General features: G+C 41.9%; 1 protein-coding gene across 1 annotated transcript; it reads left to right on the top strand.

The window, feature by feature from the left end:
• Positions 1 to 9076: 9076 nt before the first annotated feature.
• On the top strand, positions 9077 to 13829 carry LOC306915084 (GTPase IMAP family member 8-like; the record flags this gene model as incomplete). The annotated part of the gene is made up of 7 exons (XM_079492329.1): positions 9077 to 9137; positions 10214 to 10267; positions 10362 to 11066; positions 11351 to 12049; positions 12341 to 12459; positions 12703 to 13387; positions 13645 to 13829. Exons 2-7 carry the CDS (start codon positions 10237 to 10239, stop codon positions 13827 to 13829), a joined length of 2424 nt encoding a protein of 807 aa, XP_079348455.1. The 5' UTR covers positions 9077 to 9137; positions 10214 to 10236.
• Between the last annotated feature and the right edge of the window lie 1592 nt (positions 13830 to 15421).

Genomic DNA, 15421 nt, shown 5'->3' on the forward strand with positions numbered 1-15421 from the left:
TTTGCATCGATCCAAACTGACTTTATCAGCGGCACACTTCTCTAGTTCAACTACTGTTGAAAGTTTCTTTTTCATGAACACACTGTAACATATCAACACTTAAATGTTCAGAATGTTGAAAGCTGATTGTTTCCGTTGAGTGAAGCGTTTCACAACGACTCATGATAACAATGATGAATGCAGTTTCCAGTATGAATGTGGTTCCATCTGTGAGTAATGTCTTTCGGTAAACACGCTTTTAACATTCCAAAACAAATAGCTTTGTGGGTAAGGAAACCCATATTAAATGAAAGGGCTGATTCATCCAACTGGCAATGCAGAAAAAACTTCCTCATAATTTCTGTAGCCAGTGATGTGATAGAAGACACGTTGGAACGAATGGTAAGACGATATGTCGTGTGTACTTTTTTAAAACTTTATTCAGGGTTGGTTCGCTGAGCACGAACGCTCTTTTTCAGAATCACCCTGCAACACGCTTACACAGCTACGCACATTCGCACCTGAGCACAGCCCTGGGAGTAGCCCTGGAGTAGCCCCTACGCTCATTCTGTAGCTCCGAGATGAGGTCACACACTGGGCCCCTCCCACCCCGTTCAGAAACGGCGCATGATTCCACAAGGAACGATTCTTACCCTTTTCTAAACAATGAATCTAAAATGTGAAGGGGCAGAAGAGGTTTACACTAATTCAAATTTAGCAACTTCCAAGAAAATCCGAGTTTAAACGGTTACGAGCGTTACAGCGGTTGTTTAGTCAGCCGTTTCCATGTTTATCAAGGAAGTCGTGCGTGTGCATGTCAAGTGAACTGAAGTCAGTTGGAAATTCTCGACCAGGGGAGGCGCCGGGGAGGCGCTAAAGCTTTTCAACTTCCTTGAAAAACATGCTAAACAGCTGCCGTGACACTCGTGTAACCGTTTAAAGTTGGATTTTCTTTGGCGTTGCTAAGTTTGAATTAGTGTAAACCTCTTCTGCCACTTCACGTTTTGGATTCATTGTTTAGAAAAGGGTAAGAATCGTTCCTTGTGGAAACATGCGCCGTTTCTGAACGGGGTGGGAGGGGCCCAGTGTGTGACCTCATCTCGGAGCTACAGAATGAGCGTAAATGCGTATCAAGGACACTTCAGCGGTTGTAATTTATTTATTTTTATTTTTTATATTTATTTTTTAGGCTTTTTTGCCTTTTATTGATAGATGATAGTAGACTGACAGTAAATTGGGGAGAGACGCAGCAAAGGAATCGTGCCCGGACCACTACCCTAGCCGTCCGGGCCCAGCGGAGGGTATTGAGGGAGGGGCTGATGCCATTATTCCACTCAGACTTTTCCTGATGGTACAGGGAATCAAACTGGCAACCTTCCGGTCATACAAAACTCTTTTTATCCCCTGCTGCTAAAGCACAGCTGTCCTATGTCTCTCTGCTTGTTTACTCTTGTGTACTATAAGATGAAATCTTTATTCTCTCACTTTTTGGCCAATGCTGCCCCCTGCTGTAAGCAAACAGTACAGATATAAGATTTGTTACTACTGAAAGAATACACATTTTGAGGTTCTTAATTGGTTTGATCCCCAACTCCTCCTGGCTGTGTGTCAAAGTGTCCTTGAGCTCCTGATTGAGCAGGCTGGTGCCTTGCATGGCTTCCACCGCCGTCTTTTACCACCCAATCTCAGTTTAGAATGAATTAAATTTGTAAAGATTGTATTTCTTGAAGTAGATTAAACCCACCAAATGAAACAGTTTCATGTGTGCAAAGTGCAGAATTGTAACTTAGGCTACTACTTTACGACTTATTACTAGTAGTAACTTACCTGTATTATAACTTTTTATTTGTGTCTTTTATTACCTACTTGTATTATATTTTGTACTATAGATGTTGGACATTGTACTTTTAGCACGGTCTGGTGGAGCACCACTTACTGCTCATACATGTATGAATATGTGACAAATAAAGTATTTGAAATTGAAATTGAAATTGTGAATTGATTGAAATGCTAAATTTAATGGTTCCATAACAACCTGTTGGTGCAGAAACCTCTTATCTCCATACTTTCATTTTTAGCCTATGTATTTTATTTTTTAAATGAACACCCTTCTTCGTTAACAGCATCACACAAACATAGCATTTGGACCTTGTAGATCTGCCATTTTAGCTATAATTTGAATCCAGACAAATAACAGGTATGGACATATAGGCTACAGTATGATGTGACAGACACAATATTTTGTCAGAGCAAAACAAAACTCAACACTAAAGAATGGTTGTCGTTTCAGACTGGATAATTGCCAATGACAGAAGCAGTAAATAATTAAATTAAAGGTAGGGAAAGTTATATATTTCAATAAAAACATGTTCTCATGTCATAATAACAGTCAAAAACGTATGTAAAAAGAAAGAAAGAAAGAAGAAATCTGCCTAACGATTAACGATGATGTCACTGGTAGACTGGTAGAAAAATAACAGACACTCAATTCAGGAATCAAGCATTCAACCAAGCTGTGTATAATAAGCTAATATTGTAGAAACTAGAGCAACATATCATTCACCTAGCTTTTGCATTTTTGTTTAACCCACTGCCTCCTGCTGGACGCAGAGCCAACCGCAGACTGCCGAGCCGGTTTCAATGTAGCACACGCTGGACTCATATGCTGTTTGGGCGAGTCAAACAACCCAGAGACTACATTTCCGGGTAGGCAGGGTGGCTGCCCGTCGCACAACAGACATGTTAATTAAGATTTCTTTTAATTTTTTTTTATATTTAATGTTTCGTGCTTATGTCAATGAGGAATCTCAGGAACGCAGCTGAGTTTACGTCAACGAGGAATCTCAGGAACGCAATGTGTTGACAGCTGGGCGTGACGTATATTAGCAGCCACCCCCCTGACAGAAAGGCCGGGATGATCGGTTTATTTTTCAAACACAGTTCTTATATGAAGCTACCTAAAATCCCCCTATGGGGATTTCAATGCAAATAAAAAATCACACCCGTGTGAACTGAGTGGTGCAAATCCCCCCCCCCCCCCCCCCACTCTCTCTCTCTCTCTCTCTCTCTCTCATTAGCAGGCAACAGTGCAGCACTATCTCTCTCTCTCTGTTTCTGCCACAACAGCGCCACTTTTGGTACTCATTGGTACTGGTGCTCATTTACGTCACACACAAACATAGTCACATACATAGTTGAACATGGGTCACACACAATGTTCCCCCTAAGGTGCGCCCGTGCGCGCGCGCGCACATGGCCAAATGCCCCCGCGCACAACTGAAATCTGTCGCGCACAGACGCTGGTGTAAAATATATATATATATATATATTTAAAAAAGAAATTGCCCCGAGTATCACTACAGTAATAATAGGCTACCTATCCCGAGTCGACATTTGCCCACACTTTATTTTTGATTTACTTTACACTTTATTTAGATTACACAGGCGAGGCGACCGCGACAGATAGGTCTCCTCCCCTCCTTTTATTACTCTATGGTCTCCTCTCCTCTCCTCTCCTCTCCTCCTGCCTGGGACCGAGGCTACTCCTCCTGTGTGTGACTGTGCGCGAGTGGGGACCTTAGGAGGTGGAGACGTAACAACAACAGCAGCAGCAGCAGTCAGTGTTAATGAAACCCCAAGGACCAGATAAGCTGGCGTTGCTTGGACCCGTGCGTTCATGGGACATTTAGATTTAAAAGGCGAACGGATGGAAGTGTGGATAAAAGCACGGCTGTGCGCAACAACAAGAGAGGGGGACTAACGTTAGCAACCAGCTAACGTTGTTATCACTACAGCACAACAAGCCTCCAGACAGTCCGGTGTGCTTGTGAATGAAACATGTGGAAGCTAACGTTAATCTCTAGCGGTCTAGCCCCATATGGAACCTCTCTGTAATTCTCCAATCTGTTAATACAGCTTTCTTCAAAAGGGGCTGCTGACATTCGACAATCTGAGAAACTAGGAGTTCAAAAACACAAACCAGCAAACTCGGGTGTGTGTGAGCGTGTGTGTGTGTGTATCCCAATACATTATTTCCGTTTTCTCATGCCCCCCCATGTAAAGCAATATTGAGTATTCATATAGCCTACCAGTCGTTCTCAACCTGTGGGTCCCCACATGATTTGGGGGTGGGGGGACCCCAGATGACAGTGAAGTGACAATTTAAGGACTTTTAAGACTTATAATACCTCAAAGGCTCTAAAAGAAAAAAATACCATTACTGCATCAAAAGTAATCAGCAAACCATGCTATAAAAACTGGTCAAACATTGGCCAGATTATTAAATGATAAAGAAAGAGGCAACAATTGTGAAAATAGCCGATCTACAAGTTCACAACGAGCTTGTAGATCGGCTATTTTCACAATATTTATCTGTGGAACCATTCTGTTGCTTGTCTGGGTGGGGGGTCCCCAGTTCAAATATGATTACTTTGGGGGGTCACAGCCTAAAAAGGTTGAGAACCACTGATATAGACTAACTGAATATTCCTAAAATTGCTAGCCTACCACCTTGATATAAAATAAAAATGTTGTAACTTGCATAACTTTATGTAACTATACATTGATTCACTCGTATACCAAAATCCATTTGGAAAATGCCACCTGTGTGAAGTGAGGGGCGCTCACTTAGCATTATCTAACGTTTGGATAGTTGGTGTCAAGGTGACGTAATGTTTGCTCAGTAGTTGCTGATGTCTGCTCAGGAGGTTTGAGTGTTTGCTCAGACCGAATTTTTTTTAGAGGGAACATTGGTCACACACATAGTTGAACACGGACTTTGCTGTTCCTTGGAGTGGTTGCACCACTCAAAACTACATGAACCTGTGGACTGGCGCCCTCTACTGAAAGTGACGTCAGACTTCGGTGCTCTATACAAATACATCTAAGTAAGATATTTGCACGTGCGCATTAACACACTTTATTATAACTGCTGGTCTGCAGCAGAGCCATCTAATAGAAGATGATATTGATATTGAGCGATATTGAGGGGGCAGAAAACAGCCCGGTCACGTGGTTCATACAGTCATGCGAGCCCATAGACTCCAATGCATTCCGTAAACTTCCGGTTGTCCCTATTTGAAGCCTTCAAGGGACAAACCAATAGAAGTCTATATACTGTAGAAGAGCCGCCATTGGACTGGCCCCATGACGTGAATGGAGTTTGCGTAACTCTGTCTATACTCTATGGCCCTCATTTATCAATCGAGTGGAAATTCTGCCCCAAATTCGAGTGTAGGATTCGTAGTACACCCACGTCGGGTCGGCATTTACAAAGTGATCGCAGACAGATGTTCCTTCCTAATTTCATTCCTAGCAGTGATAAATGTGACGGCTGAAATCAATCTGGCACGCCCTATAAAATCTAGCCGCGCCCTCGGTTTTGCGACATGAACAACTGCAATACGACCTGGAAACCATGGTTACAGGGGGAAAAAAGTTTCTGCTGCCCCCTCCCATACACACACACAGACGCACGCACGCACACGCAACTTGTTGTATCTTAAATAAATAAACCTGCATGAATTAAATAAAGCTGTAGGACTACCCTGTCTGTTTCTCCTCTCGCTTCGCTTCCCTTGCTGCCCGCATCACCCCCGCACGCACGCACATATCGCAATTTGCAAGCAACTGTCACTGTGTTGTTAGTTGTATATTAAATTATTAAAGTCTTTATTCATTTAATATACAACAAGATATATTAGTGAACGAAAACCTGAACCTGTGAACCATGAATTATATAACAAATAGGCGCGCACGCGCTGCTGTTTTGCAAGGTGCATCTCCTGTCCTGTCTGTCTCTCTCTATCACTGTGGTCCGTCCGTGACACCGTGACCAATTGACCATGCACGTCCGACAGTCTATTTAAATTGCCTCGCTGTCAACTGTCAATTATATGAATATTGCAGCCAAACCCGTAGCCTCATGTGGCACTGGACATTGGTGGTGGTATGGTGGGCTGCAGGCTGGCTTAGGCTATACTATCTCCGATGCGTTCCCACTTGCGCTGGCACGGCACATTTGGCATTCGAGCGACGCGTCGGGTTTATTAAACGAGGAGGAGATTGCACATACTGTAACTCCAGAAAGACATCGGCCTGCTGTAGATTCGGCTACAGTAGGCTACCCAAGTTGGGACTCTCCGCAGCTGCAGCGCTGCACTATACTATCCAACGTCCCGTCATGGAAATATTTCAGCACAGACAGCATCATGCAAAACACTGTTTAAATGGCTTACGCATCTAACTTGCAACATTGTTTTTAAATGCGCGATTTTAATTGCTTGCTTGTAAAGTTGGAAATCTCCTACTAATTTCATATGACACAAAGACACATCGTTGATGTATTCCTTTACTTTTTTTTTCTTTTTTACATTTAGCCCATATACATACAGTTTTATATCAACATTTTAGGAGTGAATACATATGTTTCGATGCCTGTGACAGCCTCTCAGCTGGTCAAACAATGCTGCTCCGCTGTTCTACGACAGAAAAACAGGTGAGGACAAAGCGTACGACAGCTCCCGACCAGACGTGGTTTTTGTCTTGGCTCAAGTTCAAAATCAAACGTTGGTGCAAATCGTAAATGCCGAAAATTGCGGTAATTTCGGCGTACACCCATATTTTGGCGTACGCACGGTTGATAAATGAGGGCCTATGGCTCTGGTCTGTCCTCCCCCTTGAACAAAATTCAAGAAATGTAATGTTTTCAAGGGGGAGTGGTTTATCAGGCTTGTTGTCAAAGGAAGAAAAAACATAATAAAAACACAGGCTGTAGGAGGAACCACTGCTCTGCATGTATTAAAAATAGGAAGGAAATACATAAAAAACACATTGATAGGTGATCAGTCTCTATATTTATCCCCATGGGGAGATTCGGGTAATAGCAGTAGGGCCTATTATACTGCATTGTGGGCATAGTGTCAGGGCCACTGGGGCTCCCTGGACCCCACTTTAAGGCAATCCACAACCCTCTGACCTCATCAAGCCACATATCCCGTTCCGTTCCCTCCTCAGTCAGGATACATCACTGATGGTGTCTCTAAGATGCACCAAAAGTGTGTATTAGAACTAGTTGATCTGGCAACGCCAGTGACCAGTGATGACCAGTGATGTGATGTGAGGTGGACTTTTAGACCTGGACACATTCGACATACACAAACGTCACTATAGCCTGAAACACCTAAAAGTGTTTGTTTCATTAAAATCCACTGCATGGAATATCTTCACAGGAAGTAGCTCGATCATAACATGTCTACGGGGGATTTTTATGAAACAAAATAGATAGAGGATAATTCAAGCTTTTTATACAGCTGCAAGGTTGATGAGATTGATGTTGTTTCCATAATAGGACTTTTCTGTTTGGATATATGGGCTGTCAATGGGAAATTTGGAAACATGCATGCCACCAGAAGAGTGACTATGAGATTAGAGATATGTATACCTGTAGCCTGCAGTATGCACTATGCAGACAAATACACCTACATTTACCTTACCATGAATAGTGTGGTTTTGGTTGTTATATTTTGTCATAAAAAAATAAAACATCAGAAACAGCAAAATACCAATACAGTATTAATGTAAACAGTCATGTGCAGTGGTTTATATATCTGCCAGTGCAGTGCTCAGTCAGTTGAGTACCACAAGCCACAGTAGAATATTGTTTGCTGGTATGTCTGCCCGCCTCAGGAACCAGTTGGTGCACAAGTCACTGCGTCTGATACAAACACCTGACCTTTTATCAGTCTGTAAATCTGTACCAACTTTTAACCCCTTCATGAATTAGGAGGCTACGTAGGCTACTACATTTACCCAGAGACGAGATGTTGGCATTTTGAGAAGGGAAAATTCTCTCTCTCTCTCTCTCTCTCTCTCTCTCTCTCTCTCTCTGTGTGTTTTTGTAACAGCAACCCCTTCAAAAACATACAGACACACACACACACACACACACACACACACACACACTTTTGAAATGTGCATGTTCAATTGTTCAGTTTTCCATGTTTTTCAGGTACACAGTAAAAGTCATTAACATACAGTAGCATCACAATCATTTTAACCACTTTATTCTTTTGAATCTGAATCTTTATTTTTGAATGGTGCTAGCCACTATGCAGAGTTATGTGTGTATGTATGTGTACTTACATGTATGTATGTGTGTATGTGTACGTACGTGTCCGTGCTGCAACACACACACACACACACACACACAGAGGCCAGGGAGGAGTACAGTACAGTACAGTACAGTACAGTACAGTACAGTACAGTACAGTACAGTACAGTACAGTACAGTACAGTACAGTACAGTACAGTACAGTACAGTACAGTACAGTACAGTACCACTCACTTCAGACGGATCTGATTTTTTTTAAATAATTTTGATAATATTTTAACATAGGCTAAATCTTCGTTCATGCATGGGGGTCCCTGGCAAAATATTAATAGATGGATGTCCGCAACCAAATTGCCTATTAATTAATTTGGGGGTCCTTGACATGAAAAGGTTTGAGAACCACTGTTCTATGCTATAAGTGTTGGAACATTGCTGTGATTACTGCACGAATGACAATGGAATTTAAGAGTTAAAAAAGATAAGGCAAGGGCCATGCAGGCAGAATCTTTAAGGAATGCAGTGTCACTGGTCTGTCAGTTTTGCAATCGTGACAAATTGTTGTTGTTTTCTTTTTTCAGAGCATACAGACTATCTTGTGACAAATTTGATTTGAATTGCAATTTAGTAGAGCATTATTTGGCTAAATGGGTAGCTCCATATCGGCCATCCCACCCATGACCCAACATTGTGTACTTCCATAATAACAATATCATAGAAATGGGGGGAATGTATGCACTTGAATCTTTTGAATGTCTCTCATTTTGCTTGTTGTTTAACATTTTAATATTAGGTATGAACTGTATATCTGACTCCTACTCTTTCAATGAAACCCTCCCGGTTCTGTGGAATCTCTGCTCTCTCTCTCTCTCTCTCTCTCTCTCTCTCTCTCTCTCTCTCTCTCTCTCTCCCTCTCTCTCTCTCTCCGCCCATCACGCCACGTCTTTATAAACAGGGAAATTGATATTCTATCTGTCTGTCACAGTGGGACTATCTCAAGCTCTAGCTCAATCTACTGACAAGTACCTGTGACTGTGAGACTCATTGACGGGTAAGAACCATAGCCCCACCAGAAAAACAACCACACATTTGATGGTTTTACATGTACTGTAACTGTATGACTGACTGTACTAATATATTTTACTACTATAAGATGATGCTGGTAAAATATTGTATGTCTTCATTAAATACAAATGGAGCCTATTGCAGGGTTTCTTAAAGTGATGCCGTGAGACGAAGTCGAGGGGTGCTTTAGATTAAAATACTTTCTAGACTTTGTATGGAAAAAGGACAGTGTAACTATAGGTCCGTTTGACCTATAGTTACACTGTCCTTTTTCCATCTACACCAACCTTCTTCACCAAAAAGCAAATCTTGTTGTGACACGTTGTGAGCTTGTAGATCTGCTATTTTTGGTGAACGTTCCCCCAGAATAGGGCTGCTGGGGTTCAAGTGGTTAAATGTATAATTATAGTCTGTCCTATAATGGAAATATCTCATGTCCTACATGAGATTGTAAAAAATCAGGTCGGTGTGTATCGTGTTTTACTGGGATGGGTGTGGCAGTCTGTACTTTTGAACAATACGGAAACGGTGTGTGTGTGTGTGTGTGTGTGTGTGTGTGTGTGTGTGTGTGTGTGTGTGTGTGTGTGTGTGTGTTGTGAGAGTGTGCAAATTATTGGACACAGTAGGATCTAGATAGGATCAGAGCACTGAACAGTAAATAGAACTAGTCTTACAGGTACTGCAGTCAGCCTGGGGCCTGTTTCACGAAACTTAGATTAGAGATTAAACAGATATCCTGGTTTAATATATCCTGGATCAGCGTGAGGTTAGAACAACAAGGCTATTGACACTTTGAGGTTCATGAGTTGTGCCTGAGTGAACTACCGTCTGAGTTGCATACCGTATGTAATGGGGATCGATCTGTTATTTATTTCAAAATTGCAAACTTGTATTTGGGTTCAAAAGCATCAACATGATTCAACACTAACTTAACCTCTGAGATTAGCTTGACGAGATTAACCAATGCGAGTTTGGATATGAATCGTGTGATGTAAGTAACAGTAATGATAACAAAACAATAATAACAGCTAATTATGTTATTATGATGTTACTGTTTTACAGTTCAAACAATAGCTGTAGACAGGATGGCCAGTGGAAACTCAGCTTCCATCACAGGTGAGTACTATTAAAACACCTGAAACCAACAAACTGTTACTGGTTTAGTCACATCTGTGATCTTTATGAATATTATATTTATTTTTCCAACCAGGGAAAAACAGTGACCCATCAGAACTGAGAATTGTTCTGATCGGGGGAAGACGTGGAGGTGAACTCAGTGGAAAGACTTCAGTAGGAAACATCATCCTGGGCAGAGATGCTTTTGACACGAACAGAACAACTACGAGTGTCATGAGACAAGAAATGGTGTCAGGGAGACAGGTCACTGTAGTCGACACTCCAGGATGGAGGTCTTCTCACCCCCTAGATCTAACCCCAAAACTGATTCAGTTAGAAATTCAACAGAGTTTGAATCTGTGCCCTCCAGGACCCCATGTCTTTGCCCTTGTGGTGAGACTGGACCTCCCATATGTAGGAACAGGGATGTCAGCAAAGGAGCATGTGAGGTTTCTCTTCAGTGACAGAGTGTGGAAACACACTATTGTAGTGTTCACTGTAGCTGATAAAAACAAAATGAGACCTGATCTCATTCGTTCTAACTATCAGTTAAGATATCTTACTGAGAAATGTGAAGGCCGCTTCCATGTTCTTAATATTAATGACAGAGGAGATGGTAGTCAGGTCACTGAGCTGTTGGAGAAGGTAGGTCAGATGGTGACTAGTAATGGTTGTCACTATGAGACAGAAGAACACGTCTCAGAGGAACTGAAGGAGAAGGAGATAACTATCAGAAGAAGAGCAGAACAAAGGAGGGCAGACACTCAGAGACAAACAACTGGACTTCCAAAAGATGTTGGTATGTTTTGCTTTACTTTTTGCTAAGAAAGAATATTTAATTCATCTCCACCAAGAGGTGTCTGTCAGTCTGTCTGTCTCATAGTTTTTCAAATATTTCTACTACATGTTGTTGTTTTTGTGATCTACAAGCTCACAATGTGTCACATCACATTGTGAGCTTGTAGATTTGCTATTTTAACAATTTGTGGTTAAAATAGCAGAATGGAAACAGAGAATGAAAATAATCTGAATTGTTTAAATAAAAAAGGATCAAAGTGAAAGTAAACAATGTTTTCTCTACAGGACTGACTGACATCAGGACTGTGTTGTTGGGAAGGCAGTGCTCTGGGAAGAGTTCAGCAGGAAACATCATTCTGACAGGAAGTGGTTTCAAAGTTAATCGGGGAGGTCAGAGGTCAGTGCAGTGTGAGGTGAGACAGGGTGACGTAACAGGGATACATGTGACAGTGGTGGACTCACCAGGCTGGTGGTACAACAGTCCACTACAGGACACCTCAGAGATGGACAAACTGGAGATCCAGAACAGTGTGTCTCTCTGTCCTCCTGGACCACATGCTGTTCTTCTGGCGGTTCCCCTTGATGAAGCATTCACAAAAGCAATGAGAGTAGCAGTAGAGGAACACATGACACTTCTGTCACAGAGAGTGTGGAGTCACACTATAATACTGTTCACCCATGGAAACCGTGTGGGAAACAGAAGCATTGAGCAGCACATTGAGGCTGAAGGGGAAGACCTCCGCTGGCTTGTTGACAAATGTGGGAACAGGTATCATGTCTTCAACAATAAGAGGAAAGATGACACTCAGGTCACACAGCTTCTGGAGAAGATCGAGGACATGGTGTCAGCAAACACAGGTGGGCACTATGAAGATGATGGAGATGAGAAGGTGTCAGAGAGGAAGAGGAACATAGAGGGACATGTCCTCACATTCATGACCAAGACACACAGACAAAGAACTGCTCTGAAAGCTCTGTTTGAAGGTGATAATAAAACATGTGTGTGTGAGCGTGCGTGCGCGCATGTGTGTGTCTCTTGTTTGTCTGTCCTTGTACAGTCTTGTATTGATTAATATTTAATAATGTATATTTAAAATATTAGAAACGTTGACATATTTAGAATTGAATTTATGACATTTTGTGTGTGTGTGTGTGTGTGTGTGTGTGTGTGTGTGTGTGTGTGTGTGTGTGTGTGTGTGTGTGTGTGTGTGTGTGTGTGTGTGTGTGTGTGTGTGTGTGTGTGTGTGTGTGTGTGTGCGTGTGCGTGCATGTCAGGAGAACGTCAGAGTCTAGTAGATGTTAGGCTGATGATGGTTGGTGGAAAGATGCTGGACAAGAACAGAGCTGGAAACCACATTTTGCAGCAGAGTGTGTTTACAGAAACTCCATTCAAGGTGAGTAATATGATATGAATATGATATGATATGAATGTGATGCGTGTGCGTGTGTGTGTGTGTGTGTGTGTGTGTGTGTGTGTGTGTGTGTGTGTGTGTGTGCAAGACATACTACTAGGCCTAGGACAAGATATGATATAGCCTAGCTTTAGATTATAGGATAGGATAAAATAACTCAAGACAGAATTGAGTAAATGTTTTGTTTAATATATGACTAATATACATTATATACTCATATTCCAGGAGTTTAAAACGCAGACTAAACTGACAGAATGTGTCAGACAACAGAGACACGTTTCTGACAGAACAGTGAGTGTGGTGAACTGTCCAGACTGGTCGACTACTACACCTCCATCACAGAAGACCAAAGATGTCCTTCTACACGGTGTGACTCTGTGTTCTCCTGGACCCCATGCTGTCCTGGTGACTATTGATGTCAGGTCTAGTTTCTCTGAAGCTGACAGGAGATCAGTGGAGGAACACCTGGAGCTGCTGGGGGACAGAGTCTGGAGACACGCTCTGGTTATGTTCATGTGGGGACACTGGCTGGTAGAGAGACGTGTTGAGGAGTACATAGAGTCTGAAGGAGAACCTCTGAGGTGGCTCTTGGAGAAATGTGGCGACAGGTACCATGTTCTACATGGTACCAAGTGGGACATCTCAGAAGTAAATGTGCTGATGGAGAAAATAGAAGACATGGTGACGAGGAACAGAGGACACTTTGAGCCTTCAGACACAACAGTGAACACGTCCGTCAGAGACACAGGACACTTCACTGCTGAAGAATGGAACCGACGAGAAGAAGAGTGGAAGAAGAGAGAGCAGGAGCTGATAGACAGGATGTTGAAGTTTGCAGTGAAGGATCAAGAAAAAACAACCCTGCCAGCTGTCAGGAGAAGACACAGCATGGATAGGTTTCCTCCAAGTAGTGAGTATCGCTCGCGTGCGTGCGTGCGTGTGTGTGTGTGCACGTTGCGTGCATATTTTCATAATGATCAGTAGGCTGTATTGGAGAGATGATTAACTTTTGGGGTGGAAGAGGTCAAAGGTCAAAATAACATCATGGTTCATATGTGAGGAACAGAGTCATGTAGAGATGGTGCGCTGAGCTGCAGGGTGTGTTCCCTCCAGGTGTGTTTTTATTGTCATTGTAAATGTCTTGCTGTCTCTTGTCTTCTGTTGCAGTGAGTGGTGGAACAAAATCTGAAGCAGGAAGTTCATACCGCTGGTCACCTGACAGGAAGGTCTCTGATTGGCTGAAGAGAAATCCTGGACCAATAGCATCCTCTTCAGGATATGATGACACCATGAGTGTCATCACTCAGGCAGACATTGATGTGATGAGCGTGAGGGATGAAGATGTTTCATAGATGAAGCGCATGCTGGGCAAGACCTACACTGTAGACGCTGACACTTTACAAATCAGTTTACATTCTCTGTGAATGAAAAAAGTCTTGTGATTGGTCGAAAAAATATAGTATCCGGGGGAAATACATCTGACGGATGTTCCGGTCCGAACTTCCTCCGATAACATACCGTCTCTGCCTTAGGCTTGTGACCAGGCTTTTCTCTTCGCAGATGAGTAAAGCTGGGACAGAGGCTAAATGAAGCATCATCCGGCTTTGTCAAGCATTTGTATACGAACACATTTGGCCCGTGTTCGGGGGAGGGAAGCTGGGCAGGGAGAGGGTATAATTAATCCTTCGCTAAGTCCCTCCCCAACCCGTCCTTGTCCAATAGGCACGTTAGCACGTTAGGGGCGGCACCTGTCAGCAGGAAGAGTAGGATGGAGCCGTCTACGTCCTCCCGAGTTGGGAGGAATCAATTGGATCAACAGAAGTGATCCAAGGAATCAATTGGCATGCCGACTAAATTGTGAAGAAATAGGTTTATTCTTCCTCTCATCAGTCTGGCTCTGATAGATTTTATAGATTTTATACATTTACAACATAATAATCTTTTTTCATTCTTTTTCTATGTTCCATGTTCTTTGTTGGATCCTGTATATTAATGTACACTGTTCTGTTTCATCTATCAGAAAATAAATCACTGGTTCATGTAAGATTACAATACTGGTTATTATTATTACAATTATTATTATTATTATTATTATTATTATTATTATTATTATTATTATTATTATTATTATTATTATTATTATTATTATTATTATTATTATTATATTATAATAGTGTTTACTAACTATACAGATGTTTTCACAGACAGAGTGTATAGACAATAAAGACACATTACAATAATCATAGATATTATAAAGTGGAGATGTGTTGATGAATATAATACTTAATATTTTAAGTAGAAGTAGGCTAGTAACCAGAATACACCTATAATATAGATATAACAATAACTATCTATAATAATATGAACCTGAGTTACAGAACAATATTTTAAAAAGGCATCTTTATACAGTAGTTGTAGTTATACTATGTATAATGCTTGGTGTGAACACTTTAGACAGGTGTTACTGTAGCTATATACTGTAGTTGTGTCCCAGAAACCACAATGGTTAACAGGGCATCATCTGTACCTGTCTGATATTATTCCAACACAACACACAATAACAAATAATAGTGATCGACCATATTCATTATGAATACCAATTGAACCATAGCCTCCCTATTATGGGGCATCACTGGTCTGGCCATAACTTGCAGTCAGATCTACAAGCTCACAATGTGTCACAAATAATTAAAAAGAATTAAAAAAAGTGTAGGCATTTTACTATACTGTTGAGTTATAATGGAGAGAATGTTTGGGAAGACTAGTTGTTTTCTTTGAGTTGTATGCAATACCTCTTGTCAACCAGTAGGTGTCCTACCTGACCACATGGAAGAGCAGAGAGAAAGCCTCTCCAACGACCCACGCCAACCAACCACGCCACTGCAGTGCACAATGACACGCACGCGCGCGCGCGCACACACACACACACACACACACACACACA

Source organism: Electrona antarctica (genome assembly GCF_951216825.1).
Source record: "Electrona antarctica genome assembly, chromosome: 22".
Classification (NCBI taxonomy): domain Eukaryota; kingdom Metazoa; phylum Chordata; class Actinopteri; order Myctophiformes; family Myctophidae; genus Electrona; species Electrona antarctica.